The sequence below is a fragment of the Heteronotia binoei genome, chromosome 18, assembly GCF_032191835.1.
Source record: "Heteronotia binoei isolate CCM8104 ecotype False Entrance Well chromosome 18, APGP_CSIRO_Hbin_v1, whole genome shotgun sequence".
In the NCBI taxonomy this organism is placed as follows: Eukaryota; Metazoa; Chordata; class Lepidosauria; order Squamata; family Gekkonidae; genus Heteronotia; species Heteronotia binoei.
The window spans coordinates 11,172,398-11,200,327 of NC_083240.1; the positions used below are offsets into that span (position 1 = coordinate 11,172,398).

Consider the following 27,930-nt stretch of genomic DNA (forward strand, 5'->3'; position numbering starts at 1 on the left):
GAGCCTCCACCAATAGAAGGAAGAGAGGCTTGGCTCAGTAGCTCTGCTGTGCAGTTGAGGGAGCCTGGCAAAGCAAGCTCTCCCTCCCCTCCCTTCCTCCCCAAGGGAGGAGTCTCAGCCAATGGAGAAAATAGAGGCTTTGCTCCTGTGTGATTAAGCAAACCTTGCAAAGCAAGCTGTTATGCAGAAGGAAGCAAGAGAGAGGGAAAAGGAAGCAGATGACAGCCAGTTGCTCAGGGGCCTGATAGGAACCTTCCGGGGGCCTAATCTGGGCCCTGAGCAGCATGTTTGACACCCCTACCCTAGATTCTGAAGCTTACTGAGTAACCTTGAGTCAGTTTGGATTTCTCAGCCTGACATTTCAGGGTTGTTATGAGCAGGGCTTTTTTTGTAGCAGAAACTCCTTTGCACTTCAGGCCAAACACCCCTGACGTAGCCAATCCTCCAAGAGCTTATAATAGGCCTTGTAATGAGCCCTGTTAACTCTTGGAGGATTGGCTTCATATCAAAGGAGTGGCATAATATGCAAAGGAGTTCCTGCTACAAAAAAACCCTGGTTATGAGGATAAAAGGGGGGGGGGGGAGAGAAGCAAAAGCTGCACCCGGAGTTCCTTGGAGGACAAACGGGATAAAACCATTAACAGACAGAATGGCTACAAGAGCCAAGCTGGCCAAAGCTCCTTCGTCTAGGTCACCTTGCTCCAGTTCTTGATTCGAACCCAGACCCCTGCCCAGTATTCTGATCACGATGGAGGTGCAAGCTGCCACTACATCGAAATGTGCGTGTCTCTCATTACAAGAGTGATAAGCAATTGCTTCATTTCGGTATTACTTAAGGCAACAGTACTACAACAAGCCGATGTGCAAAGGATTCACTCGTCTCCTTTCTCTTGATTCAGCACAAGGCTGAAAAGCTGTTCCAAAGCTGCACGCTCATGATTGACAACCAGCTGCTCAGGCAGCTAACCTAGCCCCTAACCGGCTTCCCATACCGCCTTGAGTTGATCTCAAGACCTTCCTCTTCTTTTAGGATATGCCTCAGCTGCTTTCCATCCGGCAGAGACATCGCCAACGGATCCCAGAACCCCAGCAGTCCCTGCTGTGTGAACAAGGTGGCTCTGGAACACTACTGTGCACCTAAGCTTCGAACTCCCATGTGCAAAGCAACACACAAGCAAACAGGCGTGAGCAGCCAAGGTAGAGAATTTTGCCAAAACCTTAGGGTGCCATCTGTGTTGGGGCGGAAAGGTGTTACAAGAACCCTTAGGGCTAAGCCTCGGCTCATACGGGACTGAATCAGCGGGTGAAGCCAAGATTTTGGCCCTTCAGAATAAGCAGTCCATTCCTTGCTTCCTCCTGCTACCCCAAAACATGTATTCTCGGTGGAGATAGCCCAGAAGCAATACTCCCTCTCAGGGGCCATTTTGTAGAAAAATAGGTGGTGGGGCTTATTAGTATAACTCATTAGCATATGCTGCCCCCCTCCCCAGCCAAAAGCAACCTGATGCAAGAAAGGAGAGCCCTGGGCGAGTGAGGCCTGCTTGGGCTGGCTAGAGATCCAGCCAGCCCAAGCAGGCCTTGCTTGCCTGTGGCTCTCCTGGGCCACACACACCCCCAGTCAAAAGGCCAGCAAGCCACCTGCAGCCCAAATCACATAAGAAGTGGAGAAAGGGAGGCATGGGTTTCTCCAGGGGTTAATGAGGGCTGCTGGGGGCATGGCAAAGTCCCTGGTGACTGGCTGGCTGGCTGTTCTCCTAATCCAGGGATTGTTATACAGCTGCACCTACTAGTCAATGGACAAGGTAGGTGGGGAGGAAGGGGGAGAACCCTCAGAAAGGTTCAGGAGCTGTGCTCCTGTGAGCTCCTGCTGGATCCAAGGCCTGCTCCCTCTAAGCTGTGGAGTCTTGTGAGCAAAAATTCTACATTGTGAGCTCCTGGCATTAAAGTTGAGAGCGACTGCATAAATTAGCTTGCTCTGGGGCCATTTCTCCAGAGCTAAGGCAAAAATGTGTGGGCGGAGGCCAAAAAACCTGAGCTAGCTCACACTCACTCAGCATAGAGGGAACACTGCCCAGAAGCCTCCTCAGCTTTCAAGTCCACTATGCCTGGCCACGTCAGTGCCTCCCTCAGGCCCTCCCAAACAGGGCCGGATTAACAATTAGGCCAAGTAGGCACTGGCCTATGGGCCTCCACGCCTTTAGGAGCCCTGGGCTGACTTCCCTCCCCCTGTTTCCCCTCTGCTTGCAGCCCTCCCAGCCTGCACACACAGCCAGCAACTGAGCGGCTCTTTGCCCAACTTGCCTAGGGTGGCTGCTGCTGGAGTTGTTGCCAACTTTGTGTCTCTCTGCCTCTCCCCCGTTTTGTCAAGGGGGCTTTTGGGAAAATGCCGGCAGGCTGCAGCGGGGGCCACAGGCAGTGGGGCGGGCACTCCAACTCAGATAATTTGCAAGGGGGCCCCTAAGAATTTGACTGCCTAGAGGCCTCCACTAGGGTTGCCAATCCCCAGGTGGGGGCAGGGGATCCCCCAGTTTGGAGACCCTTCCCCCGCTTTGGGGTCATCAGAAAGCGGGGGGAGGGGAGGGAAATGTCTGCTAGGAACTCTATTATTCCCTATGGAGATTTATTCCAATAGAAAATCATGGAGAATTGATTCATGGGTATCTGGGGCTCTGGGGGGGGGCTGTTTTTTTGGGGTAGAGGCACCAAATTTTCAATATAGCATCTACGGCCTCTCCCCAAAACACCCCCCAAGTTTCAAAATGATTGGACCAGGGGGTGCAATTCTATGAGCCCCAAAAGAAGGTGCCCCTATCCTTCATTATTTCCTACGGAAGGAAGGAATTGAAAAGGTGTGCTGTCCCTTTAAATGTGATGGCCAGAACTCCCTTTGGAGTTCAATGATGCTTGTCACAGTCTTGATCTTGGCTCCACCCCTAATGTCTCTTGGCTCCACCCCCAAAGTCTCCTGGCTCCACCCCCAAATTCCCCAGATATTTCTTGAATTGGACTTGGCAACCCTAGCCTCCGCAGGGTTTAATCCGGCCCTGCTCCCACATCCCAGAAGCAGTACCCATTTGAAGCTCCTCCTCGTCTCCTCCTCCTTTCCCCGCCTCCCAGCCGGCTTGCGGTTGTTGCCGGTCAGCCCCTTGCTGCTGATCGCTTAGCATTCGATGGCGGTTCGAGAACGCTTGCTCGGCTCTGGCGGGCAGGCGAAGGCTTTGCCGGGGGGCTTGTTCCTCGTCCATCTGGGCGTTCACTTTGTTCACGATGTCTTGCCAACTAGGGCGGAAGGAAGGAAAGAGATGTCAGAATGACTCTGGGCTTCTTGCTGTTCTGGAGGGGGGAAACATGATTTTGAGAATCACCCAGGCTTCTCGGTCTGAAGCAGGAAATAAGATCCCAAAGCTACGCTCCAGGTAAGAGGCTGACATTTTTATTCCGAAGGATGAGCTGGAAGGCTGTATCAGGAACCCGCCAAACTTTCCCATTTGAGGCGGTTTGTCGATCACCATGATAAATTATTCCTGACTTCCACATCTTTGTACCTGGTGCTTTAGTATGCACATGGGCTTTGTTTTTGTGCTGAGCACAGAACAGTACTTTTAAGAACATATGAAGAACCCTGCTGGATCAGACCAGTGGCTCATCTAGTCCAGCACCCTGTTTCTTACAGAAGCTGACCAGTTCTCCTGGAAGGCCAACAACAGGGCAAAGAGGCTGAGGCCTTCATAAGAACATCAGAAGAGCCCTGCTGGATCAGACCAGTGGTCCATCTAGTACAGCATCCTGTCTCACACAGTGGTCAACCAGTTTCTCTGGATGGCCAACAACAGGGCAGAGAGGCTGAGGCCTTCATAAGAACATCAGAAGAGCCCTGCTGGATCAGACCAGTGGTCCATCTAGTCCAGCATTCTGTCTCACACACTTTAGCTGACCAGTTCTTCTGGAGGGTCAGCAACAGTGAATAAGAGGCCAAGGCCTTCCCTTGACGTTGCCTCCTAGCTCTGGAATTCAGAATCTTAGTGCCTCTGAACGTGGAGGTTTCCTTCAGCCACCGCTGATAGACCTCTCCTCCATGAATCTTCTGAAGTCATCTTGGGGGGAAGTTTTGAACCTGTATCCCATTTTTTAAAACAGCAGAAATAGGGAAGCCACAAAACCTGGAAGACTCCCTCTCCAAGTGGGGAGATGCAATCTGAACTACCTTCTCTGCTATACAATTCCTCCACTGCCAGGAAGGAAAGAAATTTAAAAAATGAAAAACGGAGAATGAAGATTGACAAGCGCGCTGCATCGTTCACTGGGAGACTGGGCCGTTGGTGAGGTGACAGCAACGGTATCCCAGCTGACCCTTTGCACAGCATTAGCCTACGCTTTGGAAAGAGAGGACTCTGGATGCAAGCATATCCTAGCTGGCATCTACTACCCTGTTGCGTCCGGATTACCATATGGATGTGTGGAGAGGGCGGGGGGGAGGGCGGGATAAGACAATACCTTCTTGCTCCTCTGCTCTGGTTTCTCCCCACAGAGCCTGATGGATTACTGATTAATGAGACAAAAACATAAGGAAGTCTCATCTCCAATATGCAGCTTAATGCCTCTTAATTAGATCACGAAGGGCACAGCCTTTTTTTGTTTTTAGAGAAAGCAAACCATCCCTGCTACTCAAAAACATGAGGCTTGCTGGCTCCTTACGGAAATGTGCACACACAGAGAGTATCGTGGTTGTGACTGTGAGCTATGTGGAATGCCCTCCCTGAAAACATCAGGGCCCTGCAGGACCTGCCACAGTTCCGCAGGGCCCGTGAGACCAAATTGTTCAAACTTGCCTTCAACAGTTATGGGGAGGTGGCTATTATTTCACAGCACCGACAATCTTACTGAACTAACAATAATCGAAACCAGAAACATCAGAATAACCAGAACATCAACATGCATCTTGGACTTTTAATGACTATAAAATGTATGGAAATGATTTTATTGTATATTTTGTTTTTAAATATTTTTAATATTTAATATTTTATGTGGCTTTTATTTGTTGTTAGCCGCCCTGAGCCTGTCAGGGGAGGGCGGGATGTAAATTTGATTAAATAAATAAAATAAAATAAAATAAATAACATGGTAAAAGTTAGGGCTTTTTTTGTAGCAGGAACTCCTTTTGATATTAGGCCACATCCCCTGTTGTGGCCAATCCTCCTGGAGCTTCCAGGGCTCTTAGTACAGGGCCTCCTGTAAGCTCCAGGAGGATTGGCTACATCAGGGGGGGTGCAGCTGGAATGTTCATAAACATTCCTTAAGGGCCTAGCCAAAACGTAAGCTTTTGGGGGAGGCTGCTGGGGGTGATGGTAGGTCATCCCCAAAAGGGCAACACCAAAGGGAATCAGCCATTTGAGGGCTGTTCCTTTGGGGGCAAGGCAAAGGTACCAAATATTTTGCTACTGTATGGCCCTGTTCACACAGCGTGTTCAGTCCGTGTTAAACTAACCCGGTTCTGTTTCGAATACCTTTGTTCCGGATATTATCGATCAGACTACCATACTGCAAATCGAATCACTCCATGGTGAAACCATCTTCTGCCGTCCACATGAGGGCACCATGCAGTTCTTTTTTGTTTTTGTTTCCTCCACCATTAGGCACATAAGAGCATAATACGCATGTGCATGTTATGCGCACATGCACATACGTGCATGCGCATCGGTAAAACATTATGTGGTTATGCACATATCACTAAGTAATTGAAAAAATGGCAATCATAAACCGGATGTCTGAGGCTCCTTTTGCTCTGGGACAGCCTTCAGACATCTGGAAGTTGGTTAATATCGCAGCAGAACTATCCAGACGGAGAAAACTACGAGGTGAAACCGGACAACTAAAAAACTCAAACCCCCACATGCCTAGACGAACACAAAACACCAGCTGCAGCAACAGGCTTTTTAAACTGGATAGTTACACTTCGTTTGGGCAATGATTAGAAGAAGAAGAAGATGATGATATTGGATTTATATCCCGCCCTCCACTCCAAAGAGTCTCAGAGCGGCTCACAATCTCCTTTACCTTCCTCCCCCACAACAAACACCCTGTGAGGTGGGTGGGGCTGAGAGGGCTCTCACAGCAGCTGCCCTTTCAAGGACAACCTCTGCCAGAGCTATGGCTGACCCAAGGCCATTCCAGCAGGTGCAAGTGGAGGAGTGGGGAATCAAACCCGGTTCTCCCAGATAAGAGTCTGCACACTTAACCACTACACCAAACTGAAACTGAGAATATGACCCAGTGTTTACTGATGTCACAAGGAGATACATAAAGATGTCGGCCACAGCTGATAGGAGGGAGACTCTAGCGCCGGGGTCCCCAACATAGAATCCAAGAGTTGGAAGGGGCCATAGAGGCCATCTAGTCCAATCCACTGTTCAATGCAGGATCAGTGCATCCTTGACAAGGGTTTGTCCAGCTGCTGCTTAAAGACTGCCAGTGAAGGGGAGCTCACCACCTCTCTCGGGAGCCGATTTCACTGTTAAACGACTCTTGCTGTAAAAATATTTTCCCTAATTTCCAGCCGGTACCATCCTGCCCTTCATTTAAACCCATTCTTGTGAGTCCTCTCCTCTGCCACCAACAGGAACAACTCCCTGCCCTCCTCTAAGTCCTTCAAATACTTAGCAATCATGCCCACCGACACTTTTCGGGCACCCATCAAGTGTTTTCAGAAAGTGACGACAGCCAGGTGGGGATTTTGCCCAGGAAGTTTTCTAACTTGCTGCACAGATTCTCAAAAATGTTACTTTGGCAGCAACTGCCACCCCTGCAAACAGATCTCTGCTGTGTGATTGAAGGTAAGCTGTGGCAGCCATTTTGTGGCTGGCTTTGCCTCAAGCGGCAGCCATTTTGTGTCTGCACCCATCACACTGTGTCAGAATTCCAAAGGTGCCTGTAGGCTCGACAAGGCGGGGGACCCCTGTTCTGGGTGGTGGCCACAAACATCACAGCGCTCACCTCTGCACCACATGCTCATGCTCATTTCCCATGGCTGTTTTTTTCACCGAGACTTCTGCTTTCTCGCCGCGTGCCAGCATTGGAGAATCTGCCTTTTCCTCAGTTTCCCCTTGTGGAATCTTCGGTGCCTTTTGATCCTACAGGAAGACAAGGCCCAAAGCTCAATTCCCCTAATACTTCTAATTAAAAGGTAGCAGAAACCCTCTTCGGGAGAGCTGGGAAAACCAACGCCTGACTAAGGAGGTCCAAGGGATGAGGCACAATTCACTGAACAGTGAGGCAGGCAGGCAGTAAGGGATTCTGGCACTCAGGGAACCAACCCGTGACAGTGCTTGGCTTGATTATGGCTTCCATCTCTCCTCTACAAACTGTCTCAGCGAGGGAGAAAAGGCATCTCTGCCTATTTTGCCAGCTCTGGGTTGGGAAATACCTGAAAATAGGGCTTTTTTTGTAGAAAAGCCCAACAGGAACATATTTGCATATTAGACCACACCCCCTGACATCACCACTGTTACACACAGGGCTTTTTGGTAGAAAAAGCCCAGCAGGAATTCATTTGCATATTAGGCCACACCCCCAGACGCTGAGCCAGCCGGAACTGCATTCCTGTGGGTTCCTGCTCAATCAAAAAGCCCTTCCTGGAGACTTGAGGGTGAAGCCTGGGAGCGGCAGTTTCAGGAGGCAAGGGACCTCAGCAGGTATAATGCCCTAGAGTCCGCCCACCAAAGTAGCCATTTCCTCCAGAGGAACTGATCTTGGTTGTCTGGAGATCAAATGTAATAGCAGGAAATCTCCAGATGTCACCTGGAGGTTGGCACCAAGACTACACCCAATGCCCGGAGAGATCTCTTGCTAAAATGAGAAGCAAGTAAGGTTGAACAGTGGGGTAAAAAGAAAAAACTTTGCTTCCATTTTAAAGATTTGTAGGCACAACCATCAGGTTACCAGAAAGCCAAACACCTGATACAAAAAGGGATTTATTTACTTCATTTCCACCCCCGCCTTTCTCCCCAGCGGGGTCTCAAAGCACCTTGCATCATTCTTCTCCCCTTTATTTTATCCTCACAACAACTTTGGGAGTATGTTAAACTGAGAGCCCGTGATTGGCCCAAGGCCACACAGGAAACACCGAGGGCAGAGTGGGAAATTCGAACTTGGGTCTCCCAGATCCTAGCCAGACACTCTTCACCACTACACCATGCTGGTAGCCAGAAACAAGATTTAGGCAGAATCAGTTTTAAACCAGTGCAGACTCACAGCAGTATGACAAGGCAGAGTCCATAAAATTAGAAGTCTACTGGCCAAGAGAAAGAAGAGGTGTAAGGAACGAACAAAGCAGCCCATTGCAATCAACAAACCCTTGGATAAATAAATAAATTGGATACCTCAAATGGGTTAATTGGATCACATGTCATTTTCCTTACAAAGTTATGAACATGCATATTTTACAGGTATAATTATCCAAACCAGGAGGAATGTCTTAATCTGCAGTTCTCTGGCCCACCACAAGGGGCAGCACAACACAACCATTCGGGGTTCAGGTCGCCAGGAGTCCTGCGACTGAGAGCCTCACTTTCAAATTCTGCCTTGTTGAGAGGCCTCATTTGGGGCAGGAGCTCACAGGAGCGGAGCTCCGGAACCTGTAAATTTTATTGTGCTCTTTCTTTCTTACCACCCCTACCAAATACTTGCTTCTGGGCTCCATCATTCAAACCCCTGTGAGAATTTTGCTGAACTCTTAAGATTTGAAAAACTTCCTAATCTTTTCTCCCACAAAAAATGGGGAAAACAACTAAAACATATAAAGCAGACCGATGGAAATCTTCCTCACGCCACTGTTGCCGCATAGGAGAAAGTCATTTCAAAAGTATGAGGGAAGTCAGGTTTTATTATGATAATTCTAACTGAAGAAGCATTTCAAGATAGATGCTAAGCTGATCTAATTTAGTGCACCTTCCAGTGATGTCAGGGGTGTGGAGGGCTGCCATGCCCCCCGGTCCAAGCGGGGGTTCCCCTGCCTGGAAGGTTCCCAACCTGCCAGCCCACATTGCACCGGCACAGGGAACCTCCCCCAACGTCGCCGGCATGATGACCTCACCCGGAAGTGTCGTCATCACACCGGCGATGTCATGTGGTGTCCACTCTAGCCTTTTCCAGGAAAATTCTATGGTTTTCCCAGACGCTCTACAATAGGTACCATAGAGTTTCCCCCCCTCCCAAATGACTAGAGTGTCTGGGAAAACCAGAGTTTTCCCGGAAACGCCTAGAGTGGATGCTGTGCAACGTCGCTGGTGTGATGACATCACTTCCGGGTCACTTCCGGGAAGACAGTCCCCCCCGCCAGAGGCACAGAGATACTTGGCAACCCTAGGGGTGTGTGGCAAATGCAAATGAGTTATGCAAATGAGTTGTGTTTATGAGCTCCAGCACCTCTTTTTCCACAAAATGATCCTGTCATCAGTCAACAGCCAGCATCAAAAGGGAAACATTTACATAGCAGAGGGAATTCCGCACAACGTCAGTGTTTAGTCTCCAGCGCAGGATATTTGGAACCTCTCAATTTTATTCTTACCTGGCTCCCACTCTGCACGCTGTTCACCATCCTCGTGAAACGGATGACATGACCGTCCTTTTGCCCTGGCAGAGGCCAAACCCCCTGAGGCAGACGAGGTTCGTGAGGGGGTGCCAGTTGGCCAAGGGGCACGTTGTCCTGAGGCCCAGGTCTATCGTTGTTTCGAGAAACTTGGCCTCGGGGAAGGTTCTCGGCTTCCTGGTGCTGGGTAGCTAGAGCCTGAGCGACGAGTGAGCTCTCTCTGGGAGCTGCAGCCTGTTCCAGTGGGGACAGGGCTGGTTTTTCTTCATTGCCTGTGGAGGCCTAGAGAGAAGAACGGGAATGAAATGTGATTGAGTCCAGGGTTCCCCAACATAGTGCCCGTGTCCACCACAGTGTCGTGCCATGCCTTTCTGGGCACCCAAATGTGTTTTAGAAAATGGGCCAGGCCGAGTGGGGCTTTTGCCCAGCAGAACTTCTGACTGACTGCACAGATTTTTAAGAAATTGATTTGGCCGTAGGGGCCACATCAGCCCAAGGATCTCCACAGCATGATGGAAGATAGGTTGTGGGCATGCAAGAAAATATTTTTCAACAATACATTAATTTTAAAACAGAGCTTGTGCTTGAAATGTTGAAGTGTCGCTATTAGCATTATGCTTGACGTCGCTCTCTAGAATTTTGTGGTTGGCTCCACCTCCAGTGGCAGCCATTTTGTGGCTGGCCCCGCCTCTAGAGGGAGCCATTTTGTAGTTCCCACCATCCAGTGTCAGAATTCCAAAAGGGACCCTGTGATAGATAGACACACACACATAGCAGCTACTCATCTGACATTTTATCTAGCTTTTCCTCCAAGGAGCTCTAGGTGGTACGCATGATTCTCCTCCATTTTATCCTCCCAACAAGGTAAACAAGGGTGTGAGAGAGTATCTGGCCTAAGGTGACCTACTGAGTTTCACAGCTGGGTGAAGTTTAGAACCCTAATCTCCCAAAATCCTAATGTAAAACTCCAGCTGAAATCCTAAACAAATATACCACCCCACTGCTTATGTTCTCACCAGGCTGGAAAGAGAGGTAATAAAGCATTGACTTAATGACTGAACTTATTTCCCCATATCAAAGATTTTCAAAACATGTCGGGAGCCAGTGTGGTAAAACGGTTAGAGCATTGGATTCAGATCTGGGAGACCCAGAGTTGGACTTCCACTCTGCCATGTCAAGCTTGTGGGGCGACTTTGGGCCAGTCACACACACTCTCAGCCCGACCTACCTCACAGGGTTGCTGTGAGGATAAAAGGGAGGAGAGGAGAAAGCTGTCAGCACCTTTGGGTCCCCGTTGGGGAGAAAGGTGGGGTATAAACGGAATCGTTTTTTAATTTCCTGCCCTCGCTTGCCCTCATCTGCCCCCACTAACTCCTCCTGCCATCACACCAGTAGAAGGGAAACAGGTCTGCAAAACATGAGGCGGGCCAGGTCCAGAGCTCTGAAACACCACTTGGCATGAGTGCTCTTCCTCAAAGTGTGTTTCAATCCACGCAAGGCAGCCACACCTGTTTAGTTGGCGCAGCCAGAGATCTGTAACCCTCGAGGATATTGTGCCAGCACATGAAGGTGACCTATGTCGGCTGCAGCACCGTTTCGAAGAGCTCCTGACCCGTGTACCCTCTAAGCTGAGTTAGCGTGAGCTAGCTCACTGATTTTTTAGCCTCTGGCTCACACATTTTTGTCTTAGCTCAGGGAGGATGACCCCGGAGCACACTGATATAGGCAGTAGCTCATCGCTTTAATGCCAGTAGCTCACAAAGTAGAATTTTTGCTCACAAGACTCTGCAGCTTAGAGGGAACATTGCTCCTGACCCCTAGTAAAGCTGCAAAGGAGAAGACTTTTTGTTCGGCCAATCGAAACAGGCGAGGGGGACCAAAACCAGGCCTAAGAGAAAGCCCGTAGTGAGCAGAAGTGACAGGCGAAGGATTCAGGAGAGGGAAAGAGCACCTTCTCTCGGGCAAGCTGCAGCAGGCCCTGGGGGACCCCGGGGGGCCGTTCTTTCGGGATTGGTTGCTGCTGGCTCTTGGCCACGCCCACCTCCTTGAAACTTGGCATCTTTTGAAGCGTCTCTTTGAGCTGCCTGAACTCGTCCATTTGGGCCTGGAAGAGTGGCAAGAGGAGCCAAGAGTCGGTCACATCAAACAATTTACATGTAGTGCATAGTTCGTTTCCATACAATTTTGGGGTGTGTTGGGGGGGGAATACTCCACTCCTTCAAAACCATGTGACTCTTGACTACAAACATGCGAAGATACCATGCGCTACCATTCATAGGAGAGTAGGGAAGTATGCCCACCTGTACTGCCATTCTATGTGGCATCACCAAGGCCTACCTCATAAGTAGCAGGGTTGGGAACCCGGCAACGTTAGCTAGACTCCACCCCTAACTTAAGCTCCCCCCCTAAGCTAGGCTCCACTCCAAAGCTGTCACCCCTTGAATCTCATGCTTGGCGTCTCTGCAGCCCTGACTCTGAATGGTTTTTGAATTTGAACCACTCACAGTTGGCAGCTCTGAGTTGGGAAATAACTGGAGATTTGGGGGGTGGAGCCTGGGGAGGGTGGTGTTTTGGAAAGGGGAGGAGCCTCAAGAAGGCATAATGCCATACATTCCACCTCCAAAACAGCTATTTTCTCCAAGGGAACTGAACTTGGTCATCTAGAGATCAACAGTAATAGTGGGAGAACTCCAGGGGCCACCTGGAGGCTGGCAACCATTATTGAGGTCTGCCTGGCAGCAAACTGAGGCAGCAGAGTGGGGCTGCACCACTTCAGACTGCAGAAGACACCATCTTTGAATGCTGCCCAGGTCCCACAGCATCAGACTAGGGTTGCCAAGTCCAATTCAAGAAATATCTGGGGACTTTGGGGCGGAGCCAGGAGCTGAGCAAGATAGTAACAAGTTCTGGCCATCACATTGAAAGGGACTGCACACCTTTTAAATGCCTTCCCTCCATTGGAAACAATGAAGGATAGGGGCACCTTCTTTTGCGGCTCATAGAATTGGACCTCCTGGTCCAATCTTTTCGAAATTTGGAAGGTCTTTTGAGGAGAGGCACTGGATGCTATGCTGAACATTTGGTGCCTCCACCTCAAAAAAAAGCCCCCCCCCCAAGTCCCAGATACCCATGGATCAAGTCACCATTATACCCTATGGGAATTGGCCTTCATAGGGAATAACTGAGTGTCCAGCAGACATTCCCTTCCCCCCACACTTTCTGATAAGCAGGTGGAGCGCCTCCAAACCAGGAGACCCCCTGCCCCCACCTGGGGATTGGCAACCCCGCATCATACTGCTTCCTTGACCCACATGATTCAGTCCCCTCAACCAATGAATGAGCTCTATCCTATACTGTGAGGCTCCACCCACGTCTCCACCAGGCAGAGAGGCTCCTCCCTTGACTAGTAACATAATCTCCTGCTCTTTTACGGCACCAATAGGCTCCGCCTCATCCTTCCAGGCCCCACCCCCTTGTGAAGAACCGCCCCTTAACTCCAAGGGGCCTCCCCCTAGTTTTCAGGGTCTTAAGCCTCAGAATCCCAGCAGCCTTCGAACTGGATGGCCTTAGAATGTTCACCGCTGCAGCCAAATGATGTGGTACAGTCCCAAGCCAGTGGAGTAGACTGTACCACTTTGGGTTGCAGGTGAAACAAGCCATTACTGAAAACTAAAAAGACTTTTGATCGAGCGCTTTAGGGAAAAAGGTTCTAGCCTAATTTTTCCTTTCCCGGATACTCGCCACAATGCGCTGCTTCCCTTCAGAGCACAACAAGAAATCAGAAAAAACATCCCCGGGGTATTTGCAGGAACCATCTGCCAAAAGGAGTTAAAGTGAACGGTGAAGAGAATAAAAGCACTTTAAAAAAAAAACAAAACCTGGTTGCCTTTATTTTCGGCACGCTTTAAAAAGAAAACTCGCTCCAGTTCAACAGCTGTGCACTCTCGTCTTTCTGGGTCCTTCCAAACGGTAGGACAGAAGCCAAAGTGTCTTTTCAGAAAGAATGTCTGTTTTGTAGCAGACGTCCATCGAGACGCAGCTGGCGGAAGGAAAGCCTTCTGCCAACTGCCCATCCGCCCCCATGCCGAGGACCCTGGAGAACTTGATTTGAGTCACTTGGCTCACCCATAGTGGATAACACGTTTCAGCAGGAGGAGGTTCACGAATGCACGTAAAGCTGCCTTCTACTGAATCAGACCCTTGGTCCATTGAGATCAGTATCGTTTGCTCTGACTGGCAGCCGCTCTCCAGGGTCTCATGCTGAGGTTTGCCACATCACCTACTGCCTGGTCCTTTGACTGGAGGTGCCGGGGATCAAACCTGGGGCCTTCTGCCTGCCAAGCAGATGCTCTGCCACTGAGCCACAGTCCCTCCCTAATGCTAGAGAACCCAGTTAAGGGATTCCAGGAAGTACTGGTCTTCCAAAATCATCTCCAAAGACCGTGCAGAGCTGTCAGAATCTAGGCCAGAGTTCATGCTTATCATAAGAGCCACATAGAATAAACATCCTGAGAGCCACAGGAAGGAAGGAAGGAAGGAAGGAAGGAAGGAAGGAAGGAAGGAAGGAAGGAAGGAAGGAAGGAAGGAAGGAAGGAAGGGACAGTTGTTAGCCGCGCTGAGCCCGTTTGGGGAAGGCAGGATATAAATGCAATAAATAAATAAATGAATAAATAAATAAAATAAATAGGGAGGAAGGGAGGGAGGAAAACAGATGGAAGAGAGGTGGAAAGAAAGCAACTTTAAATGCCTTTTCCAAGCCACCAGCCAGCTTGACTTGGAGAATTGATTTAAAGAGACAAATACCTTCTCCAAGCTGCCTGATGGGAAAATAGGGGCTTCAAGAGCCACACAATATGTGTGAAAGAGCCACATGTGGCTCCCGAGCCGCAGTTTGGCCACCCCGGTCTAGGCTAACCATTAGGGCTGAGTCAAAATAATGAACTTTATTGGTTCCCAAGAATAGTTCCCTTTGCTTGTCTGTCTCCCTTAGTTCACCACTGTCCTTCAGAACAAAAGGCACTCCCCACTTATGCTGGACACCCTCCCCCCTTTGGTTGGCGCAACCGTCCCAGAGCAGGATCCTCCCTCAGACAGGCCTTAGAAGTCTTCACAAAGCTGCAGATCTGTGGGGTTTTGGTTTTGGCCCTGCTCTGGGAAACACTTTGGTCCCTGTTTGCAAACCTCCATGAAAAATCTCTCCCTGCAAAAAGAAATGAAGGGAATATTCCTCGTCTGCAAACAGAGTGGTAATACCTGGGGGCCTATTTCAGCTCACCCCTGACAATAGATGCCAGGCCAAACACCCCGCCCCACCCCCAATTCTAATTTGAAAGAAGGGCATTCCAGGAGCCTCACCTGAGCACTGAGAAGTTGTGAATGAACATCCTGGTGAGCTTTTCGAAGCAGTTTGCTCTCTTCCCGTAGCTTGTAGACCGTATCTAAGAGAAAGCACGCCGGGTCAGTTTAATCATCACATTTGTGCTTAGAGAATGTTTTCAGCATTTAAAATGCTTCACCTATACTGCAGGTGGAAAGACGAGGGGAGTAGAGGAGGAGGAGGAAGAGGAAAAAGAGAAAGAGATAGAAGAAGGAGGAGAAGAGGAAGAGGAGAGGAAGAAGTCAAGGAAGAGGAAGGAGGAGGAAAAAGAGGAAGAAGAGTTGGTTTATACCCTGCCTTTCACTCAGAGTCTCAAAGCAGCTTATAATCTCCTTCCCTTCTTCTCCCCACTACAGACACCCTGTGAGGTAGGTGGGGCTGAGAGAGCTCTGAGAGAGCTGTGACTGACCCAAGGTCACCCAGCTGGCTGCATGTGCAGGAGGAGTGGGGAGTTGAGAGAATACTTGGAACTAAGATTGCTAAGAGAGCCAGTTTGGTGTAGTGGTTAAGTGTGCGGACTCTTATCTGGGAGAACCGGGTTTGATTCCCCACTCCTCCACTTGCAGCTGCTGGAATGGCCTTGGGTCAGCCAGAGCTCTCGTAGGAGTTGTCCTTGAAAGGGCAGCTTCTGGGAGAGCTCTCTCAGCCCCACCCACCTCACAGGGTGTCTCTTGTGGGGGAGGAAGGTAAAGGAGATTGTGAGCCGCTCTGAGACTCTTCGGAGTGGAGGGCGGGATATAAATCCAATATCTTCTTCTTCTGAGTGATTTTTTTTTCAACAGGACCTACCCTAGCAGGTGTGGAGCCTGCAGGAGTGGAATAAACATTTCTGTGAAGTTGGAACGTCTGGAAGTCTTTGATGGAGACGTTATGAACTGTGATGAGACTGTTTGAAACTTTCTAACTTGCACCTTTTTGAGAAGACTTGTGTATGAACTTTAAAATTGTGTATAATATTTAATCTCTGGATGTAATTGTAAGCTTATGTATAGAGATATTAATCATTAATAACTTATTTTTTTAATAGAATTCGTCAGGGGTGGAATTCTAGCAGAAGCCACACACCCCTGATGTAGCCAATCCTCCAAGAGTTTACAAGGCTGTTTTTGGTAAGCTCTTGGAGGATTGGCTACACCAGGGGTGTGTGGCCTAATATGCAAAGGCGCTCCTGCTAGTATTCTACCCCTGGAATTCGTTAATACCCTCCTGGAGGCTGGAATCCCTAATCCTTCCCAGTCAGCCATTTTGTCCCAACTTGTCTTCTGTTCTTGAAAACAGGGATGCTGCCCTTAGCTATGTGCGGGTAACGCCAAAGGTCCACAGAGCCTTCACTTGCCTGAATTCACTCTGTTGGCCCCAAGTGGCATTATTTATCTCATTGCCCCCGGGACAAATTCGCTCTTTCCAGGAAGAGAAGCGCAGGGTTCGGGTCTGTATGACACCGAAGCGGCAATTCAGTGGAGGTATAAAAAAGGCTTTTCCTGGAAAAACTGATCGGGGAGGAGGACGGGGGGGAAGGGATTCCTGCGTTGCTTCCCAAGTGATATTGGAGAGAGACATTTCTGTCTTTTGTGGGGAAGCAGTGACGAGAAAAGGCTGCTTTTTCTCATGGGCTGTGAAGCCATTTTGCCTTTCAGGGCAAAATGGGAATATTTGAATGGGCTGGGCTGTGAAGCCTTTTGCCCTCTGTCAAGCCTCCCCCAACAAGTGACAAAGAGGGGAGTCACTTTGCAGGGGGGCAAAGCTGTTCACGGAGCGTGCCCCCTGGCTTGGCTCAGCCCTATTCAGTGCCTCTGTTACCAAAAAGAAAACAGCTGTTCCTCTAATTGAAAACAGTTAGAAGGATTCCTCTGGCATATTAAACACTCATCCCTGCCGCAGTTCGTTGCAAGGTCCTTTTGCTGTCTCTTGGCTGTATGAATCCCGTATGACTGTCCATTCCAGCCTTCTCCCCACACACTCTTTCCTGACCCCAGTCCATTACATAAGAAGATAAGAGAAGCCATGCTGGATCAGGCCATTGGTCCATCCAGTCCAACACTCTGTGTCACACAGTGGCAAAAACCCAAGTGCCCTCAGGAGGTCCATCATTGGGGCCAGAACTCTAGAAGCCCTCTCACTCTTGCCCCCTAAGCACCAAGAATACAGAGCGTCACTGCCCCAGACATAAGGACAAGAAGCCATGTTGGATCAGGTCAATGGCCCATCCAATCCAACACGCTGTGTCACACAGTGGTCAAAACTCAGGTGCCATCAGGAGGTCTGTCAGCAGGGCCAGAACTCCAGAAGCCCTCTCACTCTTGCCCCCTAAGCACCAAGAATACAGAGTGTCACTGCCCCAGACATAAGAACATGAAGCCATGTTGGATCAGGCCCATGGCCCATCCAGTCCAACACTCTATGGCACAGAGTGGCCAAACCCCAGGTGCCATCAGGAGGTCCGTCAGTGGGGCCAGAACTCTAGAAGCCCTCCCACTCTTGCCCCCCCCCCCAAGCACTAAGCATGTTCCATTGGATCCCAATGAGGGATTAAAATGGGGAATCTGCTGCCAGAGGATGTAGTGATGGCCACAGGAATAAACCGCTTTAAAGGGGGACTAGATAGATACATGAAGGATATATCTGTCAATGGCTAGTATCCATGATGACTGAGGGAAACTTCCACATCCAGAGGCACTGAACCTCTGAATCCCAGAGCCAGGAGGCAACGTAAGGGGAAGGCCTCAACCTCTCTGCCCCGCTATTGGCCCTCCAGAGGAACTGGTTGGGACTGCATGAGACAGAATGCTGGACTACATGGTCTAATACAACAGGGCTCTTCTGATGTTCTTATGAAGGCCTCAGCCTCTCTGCCCTGTTGTTGGCCCTCCAGAGGAACTGGTTGGCCACTGTGTGAGACAGGATGCTGGACTAGATGGACCACTAGTCTGATTCAGCAGGGCTCTTCTGATGTTCTTATGAAGGTCTCGGCCTTTCTGCCCTGTTGTTGGCCCTCCAGAGGAACTGGTTGGCCACTGTGTGAGACAGGATGCTGGACTAGATGGACCACTAGTCTGATCCAGCAGGGCTCTTCTGATGTTCTTATGAAGGCCTCCGCCTTTCTGCCCTGTTGTTGGCCCTCCAGAGGAACTGGTTGGCCACTGTGTGAGACAGGATGCTGGACTAGATGGACCACTAGTCTGATCCAGCAGGGCTCTTCTGATGTTCTTATGAAGGCCTCGGCCTCTCTGTCCTGTTGTTGGCCCTCCAGAGGAACTGGTTGGCCGCTGTGTGAGACAGGATGCTGAACTAGATGGACTATTGGTACGACCCAGCAGGGCTCTTTTGATGTTCTTGTTTTCCTCAGGGGAATTGATCTGTGTCACCTGGAGGTCAGCTGTAATTCCTGGAACTCTCCTAGAGGTTGGCAACCCTATCATGGGTGTACAGCAGCCCGGATTGGGGGGTGGGGGGAGAGATTCTAGCTATCGCTCCAGACGGCTGAGGGGAAAAAGCCAGCTTGATGGGGGCAAAAGGTTTGAGGTAGCCTCCAGGGTTGAATTGCATCACTGGGATCCCCCATCTCTCCTCCCCAGCTGCCGCTCTAGTAACTCACCCTGCAAAGCCACGACTTCCATTTCTTTCTCCCGTTGCAGCTGGGAGTATTTCTGGCTGTGGGTCTCGAGCGCCTTCCGATGCTCGAGTTTCAACCCATTGTGTTGCAGCTGCAAATCAAGAAGCTGCTTCTTCACATCTTCGTGCTGGTTCTGAGCAGAGGGGGAGCAAAGAAGAGAAATATACTTGGGGAGGGCTGCATCACTTGCATCCAGATTTAAGAACGCATGCTAGTTTGTCCGGAAGAGATCAAGCTAGGGTTGCCGGCTCCAAGTTAGAAAACGCCTGTAGATTTCGGGAGAGGAGCCCGAGGGGGGCAGGGCTATTGGGTTAAAGGTAAGGGAAAAAAATAATTTGCCTGGGAAGCAGACAAGATTTACTTTCGCAGTATCCCCGATCCTCCATGTTTCCCAGGTAAGGGGGAAATCCTGTTCAAACAAATGACAAAGATGATCTGACTCCAATGGGAACGAGAGAAAGAAATTTTTAGTTACCAACACGGAAGCCCGTCTTACATGACGTCTTCATGGAGGGACACTGAACTCATTGCGAACAGATTAACTCTCAAAGGTTGACTTGCTACAGCTCCAAGCCCAGGGAAGAGAGAGAAGAAGAGAGGTCCTATATAAGATGAAACACGGAAGGCAAGCAGGGGCCGGAGAGACTCAACATCTAACCCATGAGAGGAGGGTGGGGCCAAATGTCACGTGGACCCGAGTGAGAGAATTCTCTTAACCCAGGGGTGGCCAAACTTGCTGAAATGTCAAATGTTTGAGAGCAAACAAGACATGAACATCAGATGCTTGAGAGGCGCAAGGAAGGAAGGAAGGACTCCAAATGAGGCCACACCATCGATTTATACAGGGGTATTATAATACTGCAAGAGCTCCGTGGTGCAGAGTGGTAAAGCTGCAGTACTGCAGTCCAAGCTCTCTGCTCACAACCTGAGTTTGATCCCGGCGGAAGCTGAGTTCAGGTAGCCAGCTCAAGGTTGACTCAGCCTTCCATCCTTCCAAGGTCAGTAAAATGAGTACCCAGCTTGCTGCGGGGGAAGTGTAGATGTCTGAGGAAGGCAATGGCAAACCACGCCGTACAAAGTCTGCCGTGAAAACATGAAAGCAACATCGCCCCAGAGTGAAAAATGACTGGTGCTTGCACAGGGAACTACCTTTATCTTTTATTAGAACACTGGGTGATTTGTTTTCAATTCACATAAAGAGCAAGCACAGGAATTTTGACATTTACCAAATCCTCAGAAGCAGCCCCCCCACCACCAAAAATATTTGGAACCATTTCAGCAAGACCCAAATCAGTTGGTTGCACAACTGCTCCCCCCCAACCGCTCCCTTCTCACCCTTTTTCCCTCCCAGCCGGCCTCTCCATTGGAAAGGTTTTGGAGAATTAGCTATTGTGTGCCCGGGCCAGAAGTTCACCCCACAGATCTGCATATCTAATTGGCACTGCCAAGTTAGGACGTTGCAGGATCCCTCCACAGGTTGCCATGGGAACCCCAAAGGGAGGTGAATTCCGGGTCAGCTGTGTTACGCAAAGGGATGTCTCTGCGTATTTGGGTCCCGGCCTGGGAACGAGGTCCAGGAGGGGAAGGCGTCTTATATCAAATTCCGACAGCTCCAACTGTCCTTGTTTACTAGAGACCGTTCCTATTGTCTGGGCCACCCCTGTAGTAAATCACTGCCCGTGTTTCTGTGTGTGTGTGGGGGGGGAGAATACCCTTGCCAAAATGCTGGCAAACGTGAGATGCCTATGCTGTCGTTCTGGAAAGTTCTGTTCCCCCCCTCCCCTCACAATTTCTATAATTTACAACTCCAAGAGATAGGGTAAAAACGTTCAGGTGGGGTAGCCGTGTTGGTCTGAAACAACAGAACAACGTTCAAGACCAGCGGAACCCTGAAGACCAACACAGTTTAATTCTGGGTATAAACCTTCATGGGCATGTCCGTGCCAGGGATCATTTCGTAGAAAAAGAGGTGCCGGAGTTCATTAGCACAACTCATCTGCATTTACCACACACCCCTGACATCACCAGAAGGTGCACTAAATTATATCAGCTCAGCATCGATCTTAAAATGTTTCTTGAATTAGTATTGTCCTAATACCACAAAGTTAAAATCCTTAAAACAATATAAATAAAACATTCTATAACCCCGATAGTGTCCTGCTACTTCTACAGTTCCAGCATATAGGCACATCATGGGGGGGCGGGGGAATGAGAGTGCCAACTAGGCAACCGTTGCTGTCCTTATTTGAAAGCCTGGTGAACATCTTTGCATCGCAGGCCCTGTGGAATTGTAAAAGGTCCCGCAGGGCCCTGATGTCATCTAGCAGAGAGTTCCACCAGGTTGGGGCCAGGACCAAAAAAGTCCTGACCCATGTCGAATACAAGCTGGACCTCTCTAGAGCCAGGGATCACTAGCAGGTTGCTACCAGCAGAGCGTAGCGATCTTCCAGGGACCCAGAGGAGGAGGCAATCGCGCAGATACGTTGGTCCCAGACTGCTCAAGGCCTTAAAGATCAACATCAAAACCTTGAATCTGACCTGATACTCAACCGGGTTATAGCAATGCAACATGAACATATGCGGGGCTGGCTTGCACACTAGGCAAACTAGGCAGTTGCCTAGGGCGCTGGGACGGGGGCGCCGAATTGGGCTCCCCCCCCAGTGTCCATGACAAATGCCTAGTTTGCCTGCCTCTCCCTCCTGCAGCCCCCGCCACCACCTGCCCCCTCCCTTCCCTTCCGCAGTGCCGCGCGCCAAGCTATGGGAGCTATGGAAAGAAAGCAACTTTAATTTTAAATGCATTATCCAAGCTGCTGGCTGGCTTGGCTTGGAGAAGCGATTTAAAGAGAGAAATGCCTTCTCCATGCCAGTGGCGGGGGGCCTTTGAGAGCCACACAAGAAGTGTGAGCCGCACAAGAAGTGTAAAAGAGCCACATGTGGCTCCTGAGCTGTCTTGAAATCACATGTGGCTCCAGGTGATGGCTAGAAATCACTCAGAATTACCACCAGTGTTCCTTCTAAGCTGAGTTAGTGTTAGCTCACAATTTTTTAGCCTCCAGATCACACATTTTTGTCTCAGCTCAGGAAAAATGGCCCTAGAGCAAACTAATTGATGCAGCAGCTCGCAACTTTAATGCCAGTAGCTCACAAAGTAGAATTTTTGCTCATAAGACTCCGCAGCTTAGAGGGAACATTGATTACAACTGACCTCCAGGCGACAGAGTTCAGTTCCCCTGGAGAAAATGGTTGCTTTGGAGGGTGGACTTGAGGGCATTATATCTTGCTGAGGTCCTTCCATCTCAAACCTAGCCCTCCCTGGGCTCCAACCCCAAAGTCTCCAGGAATTTCCCAACCCAGAACTGGCAACCCTCCAGAGCAGGGAAGCTAACCTTGGTCTCCCAAATCTCAATCAGACACTAACCCCGACACCAGGCGGGCTTCATGGTTTAACTTTTTTTCAAAAGCAGAGAGCAGCGGTCCTTTTACCTTCAGTATCTTATGCTGGGAGCTCAGAGCGCCGTATCTGTTCATGGAATCTTGCTGTAACAAAAAAATAAGAGAAACATATCAAGGCATGCACCATCCACCTCCGAAGCCTACATGGGAGGAAGGGCAGGCTAAGGCGAGTGGTGAGGAAGACACGTTTTGCACGCATTCAGAAAAGCATTCCAGATCCGGCCCTAGCTGAGGATCCCTCCCTTCTGGCTTCAATAGCCACCGCTTAGACCAGGGGTGGCCAAACCGCAGCTCCGGAGCCACACGCGGCTCTTTCACACACACTGTGAGACTACCGGAGGCTGAGGAGGAACTTAAGGCAGGCTTACTCTCAAGTAAGCATGCTTAGCATCAAGACCTCAGTCAGCCCCTGAGTGCTGACCCATAGGTAGGTGACAATTTCCACAGTGCACAAAATGGGGAAGGAGGGGGAAATAGGCAGGCTTGCAAGCTCCTCTCCTCCACCACAGAGGTCACCCATAGACCTAGAGTGGGGAAAGAGAGGGCAAGAGCCACTGGAGCTGCTAAGGAGGGATGGAATTAAAGAGGGCGGTGCAGGGTTCCCCCATAGTTTCACAGCTTTTGTAGGAGCTGTATTTACTAATCTTGGTGTCAAGGCTTAGAGAGAAGCATAATGATGCAAATGATGGTCAGTGATTTATATGGTACATGTGTGTTTCCTTCTCCCACTACTGCCAAAAAACAATTCCCTAACCTTTCCCTATTCTGGTCTTATGAAGACTGTTATTCCCAGCTTTTTTTTTTAAAGTCTTTCTCTAGAATGGTTGTGTTGTAAAATGCATACATATGTATTTTATCTTTCTGTGCAAAAAAAGCATTAAGAGTTTTAATCAAGATGTGTGTGTGCGATATTTGTTCACGTCTTTCAGCTCTCAAACATCTAATGTTTATTCTTTGTGGCTCTTATGTTAAGCAAGTTTGGCCACCCCTGCCTTAGACCTTCAAACAAAGGGCAGGGCAGGGCTAAGACATTCCCTCCATCACAGCTCCCTTCACAACGGGTGACCTTACAGCTCACAAAATGTTTGTGTTTAATCTACATGTCATAAGTCATAAACGAAAGGAAACTATTTCCTGCCATGCAGACCATTTTAAGTCTCATTAGCTTCAGCTAGCGCGGCCTTCCAAAATAACACCCAAATTAATCGGGCCAAGATTGATGCCCTGAACAAGCACGCTTTGGAACACAGACAATTTACGCTTCTGTCATTCTGGCCTCCCTGTCACAAACAGCTATTAATTTAGCATGCAAATTGTCCGCCCATTAGGCACAACTGCCACCTCCCGCTGTTTCAGTCCTAGCTTTGATGGGAACGAGCAAGTTAGCTGTTCCCAAACGTTATTGTGCTCCGGAGAGGAAAGATCATCAAGCCCCAAAACACAGGAGTGCATGAAGCTGCCTTATACGGGGTGAGACCATCACATTAAACGGCATGATAGTGAATGAAAGCCTTGGTCCATCAAAGTCAGTACAGTCTACTTAGACTGGCAGCGGCTCTCCAGGGTTTCAAGATGAGGTCTTTCACATCACCTGCTGCCAGATCTTTCAGCTGGAGATGCCGGGGATTGAACCTGGGACCTTCTGCATGCCAAGCAGATGCTCGACCACTGAGCCACAGCCCCTCTTCAAAAGGATCTCTAGTTGTTTCTTCAAATATTCCAGTTCAGGTTAAGAAACCCAACTCTTTCCAGGAGAAGGACATGTATACTGCAACGAGTTCTAAGACGAGCTGAATCCTGAAAGCTCACAGGGAAATCTTCTCTCTCAGCCCAACCTCAAAGGGTCATTTTTTTTTTTTTTTGCTGGACGAGCACCTGATAGTTGGTTCTCTCACCCCCTAGCTATTTCCTGGAGTATGCTAGAAAGATTGCTCAGAATGAGTCACTGAGGTTGAGTACAAGAATTTGAGCCAGGAGGCTTTGGTTCAAAACCCAATGTTCTCACCAACATGGCTGTTTTCTCAAGCCACTAACCTTCACTGGACTAGAACAAAGTAGGAGTCAAGTTTCACCTTTAAGACCAACGAGGTTTTATTCAGAACGTAAGCTTTCGTATGCAGGCATACTTCTTCAGATGAGGGGATAAGGTACAGTGGGCTGAAATACATGTCGTTGGTGGGTTAAGAGTGCAAACTGAGTGCAAAGGAAAAAAGCAACAGAAATTGCCTGTGGTTTAGCACTCTTAGCCCACCAGCGACATGTATTTCAGCCCACTGTAGCTTATCCCCTTGTCTGAAGAAGTATGCCTGCATACGAAAGCTTACGTTCTGAATAAAACTTTCTTGGTCTTAAAGGTGCAACTTGATTCCTACTTTGGTCTACTGCTTCAGACCGACACAGCTGCCCACTTGGATCTATCTTCACTAGACTAGACTTCGATACAACAGACAAGGGTTCAAATCCAGTTTTTAAACTAACCTGCAGCTGTGAGTGCAAAAGAACAATTTTTCGCCTTCAGTTCCCTACGTGTAAAATGAGAACAATGGAAGACCTGGAGATGGTGGTGCTGCAAATGCGCTAACATGTATAATAAAACAATCTGAGGAAAGATAAAATTCTGCCGGTTTCCGGTGTGTAGATTAGAAGATGGCATACTTCCCATTGAGAAACTCTGAGAAAGTTGAATTTCGCACAGGATATTGCACTTTGGTGTGTTCTCTAGTTCCATGCACAAAACCAAAAAACCTTGGTTTTACCCACCTTTTCTTTGTTCAGAGCTTCCTGAGCTTCTAGTTTGTATACTAAAAAATCTGAAGGGAGAGGGGGAGAAATGAAGAAATTAGCAACAAAGGCATTTACAAGGATCTGGTTCACATTTTCAGGAGGGAGCTGGCCAAAAGCCGAAGAACCTAACAGGATGGAATGTAACCACCAAAGACCATTTTAAAAGGTCTGCGAAAGCACAGGGGGGAAACCAACGTCTCTAAACCTTCCAAAGTTAGTTTCATTGCACTGGAAAACAAAGGGGGAGCAAAGAAGAAAAGCAAGAGAAACTGCCTGTGGTTTTGAATAATACATGCTTTGCAGTTACAAAGCACTTCAGAGGGCTTAATTTAATTCATTTATATTTATTTAATTCCATTTATCCCCTGCCTTTCTCTCTAACAGGGACCCTACGTGTGGCTGACAGCCTTTTCCTCTGCCATTTTATCCTCACAACAACCCTGAGAGGCAGGGCTTTTTTTTGTAGCAAGAACTCCTTTGCATATTAGGCCACACACCCCCTGATGTAGCCAATCCTCTTGGAGCTTATAGTAGGCCCTGTGCTAAGAGCCCTGTAAGCGCTTGGAGAACTGGCTACATCAGGGGTGCGTGGTCTAATATGCAAAAGAGCATGGCTTTTTTGTAACAGGGACTCCTTTGCTTATTAGGCCACAGCCCCTGATGTAGCCAATGCTCCCGGAGCTTACAGTAGGCCCTGTACTAAGAGCCCTGTAAGCTCTTGAAGGAGTGGCTACATCAGGGGTGTGTGGCCTAATATGCAAAGAAGTTCCTGCTACCAAAAAAAGCCCCGCTGAGAGGTATGTTGGGCTGACAGAGCGTGACTGGCCCAAGGTCGCCCAGCGAGCTTCCATGACAGCGTTGCAGGAATACTGCTTGTGAATTGGGTCTATGAGAACTGAAACACTCTAAAGGTTAAACCCCAGAAGAGCTTTCAGAAGATCTCAATATTCTCATTCTCGGGAGAAGGGAATTGGTTGACTGAAAGGGGTGTCAGAGCAGCCAACCTAGGGATGCCAAATCTGGGATGGGAAATTCCTGGATATTTAGGGATGGAGCGTGGGAAAGCAAGGGTCCTCAGTGGGGTATAATACCACAGACAGAGTTGCCAACCTCCAGGGATTACAACTGGTGACAGAAATCAGCTCACTTTGAGAAAACAGCCACTTTGGAAGGTAGATTCGGTGGTATTATAACCCATTGAAGTCCCACCCCTCCCCAAACATCCTCCACAGGCTCTACCCCCTAAGTCTCCAGGTATTTCTCAACCCAGAGATGGCAACCATGGACATAGAGCCCTTCAAAAAAGCCCTTTCCTCCAAGGGAACTGATTTCTATCACCTAGAATTGGAATTCCAGATCTTCAGGCTCCAACTGGAAGCTGGCAACTTTAATACAGCTACAAAGGGTTAAGATTCTCTACTCACCAAAGGGGCTGTAGGATCTGAGACCCCCCCCCCCCAAAAAAAAAGTTCTCCCCAGATTCACTTGCCCTCTTGGGAGGTTAGGACAAGAGGAGGAGGAGGAGATGGGATTATATCCCGCCCTCTACTCTATCTCAGAGTCTCAGAGCCACCTACAATCTCATTTACTTTCCCCCCCACACAACAAACACCCTGCAAGATAGGTGGGGCTGAGAGAGCTTTGACAGAACCGGCCCTTTCAAGGACAGCTGTGCGAGAGCTATGCCTGACCGAAGGCCTTTCCAACAGCTGCAAGTGAATAAGTGGGGAATCAAACCTGGTTCTTCCAGATAAGAGTCTGCGCACTTAACCTCTACACCAAACTGGCTCTGTTGGAGAGGGAGGAAATGCCTGTTTCCTCCCTCTCCGAATCTCATCACGGTAATTCTGTAGAATTTCGTGTCCGTGAAGCAAAAAAAATCAATCCTTTTCAACTTCCTCTCTGAACTGCAAATTAGGGAGGTGGGATTAATCAGGCTCCGCACATGGCAAGGAACAACATCTTTACTTAGGGCTCCTAGAAATTGCTTGCTGGGAGGCAAAACACTCTGAAACCTTTTGAGAAACACGCAGCAATTGCCCGATCGATATGTTGCAAAGCCCTACAATACATCAAGTCTGGCCAACGTCCTTAAAAAAACTGTTTCTTTCTTTTTTAAAAAAAGCAAGCACTGGGGTTGTTGAATGGGGACAAAATTTGTTTGACCTGCTACAGAGCATGAAAGACGATTGCCACTCTGAACGGGGAAATTCCTGGAGACTTGGGGGTGGAGCCTGGGGAGGGCGGAGTTTGAGAGGGGAGGGACCTCATGCCCTTCAAAGCAGCCATTTTCTTCAGGGGAACTGATCTCTGTAGTCTGGAGGTCATGTGTAATCCCAAGAGATCTCCAGGTACCACCTGGAGGTTGGCAACACTAGCATGAGTGTAACTAGTCGATTGCCAATTCAAGGCATCACCAAACCTGTGAAAACTGGTTTAAATGAAAACCAGTCCCTTTTTTTGAACAGCACCCTCCATCTCCACCCACCTCATGGAGACAGTCACAAAAGGCACATCTCCTTCACCCGAGAAGCAGAACATAAGAGAAGCCATGTTGGATCAGCCCAACGGCCCATCCAGTCCAACACTCTGTGTCACACAGTGGTCGAAACCCAGGTGCCATCAGGAGGTCCATCAGTAGTGCCAGAACTCCAGAAGCCCTCTCACTGTTGCCTCTCACGGACCAAGAATACAGAGCATCACTGCCCCAGACATAAAAACGTGAGAGAAGCCATGTTGGATCAGGCCAATGGCCCATCCAGTCCAACACTGTGTGTCACACAGTGGACAAAACCCAGGTGCCATCAGGAGATCCGCCAGTGGGGCCAGAAAAGATGGAGATGGTTCAGAGAGGTGTACACCATCCTCCTGTGAATCTGTTTGCTTAGATATCCATACTCTGAATAAATTTGTGTAGATATTCATATTCATTTGGAGACCCAAAGCTGTTTACAGCGTTGTTCTCTTCTCCTCCATTTTATCCTCACTACAATCCTGTGAGACTGAGAGATGTTGTGACTGGCCCAAGGGGCACCCAACAAGCTTCCTTGGCCAAGTAGGGATCTGAGCCCAGGGGCCCCAGAGCTGAGGTTGCCAACTTCCAGGTGGGGTCTGGAG

General features: G+C 49.1%; 1 protein-coding gene across 1 annotated transcript in view; it reads right to left on the reverse strand.

Annotated features, from left to right (window-relative positions):
* Positions 1-27,930, reverse strand: part of LOC132587152 (Golgi integral membrane protein 4-like) — a 75,363-nt gene that overhangs the window by 22,023 nt on the left and 25,410 nt on the right. Inside the window, exons 5-12 of the mRNA XM_060259380.1 lie at positions 24,790-24,839; positions 22,060-22,113; positions 18,556-18,706; positions 14,939-15,021; positions 11,535-11,687; positions 9,563-9,865; positions 6,991-7,127; positions 3,071-3,279 (exon numbers count right to left, since the gene is read on the reverse strand). Of these exons, the coding sequence (XP_060115363.1) occupies positions 3,071-3,279; positions 6,991-7,127; positions 9,563-9,865; positions 11,535-11,687; positions 14,939-15,021; positions 18,556-18,706; positions 22,060-22,113; positions 24,790-24,839 (1,140 nt within the window). The remainder of the gene's footprint in view (positions 1-3,070; positions 3,280-6,990; positions 7,128-9,562; positions 9,866-11,534; positions 11,688-14,938; positions 15,022-18,555; positions 18,707-22,059; positions 22,114-24,789; positions 24,840-27,930) is intronic.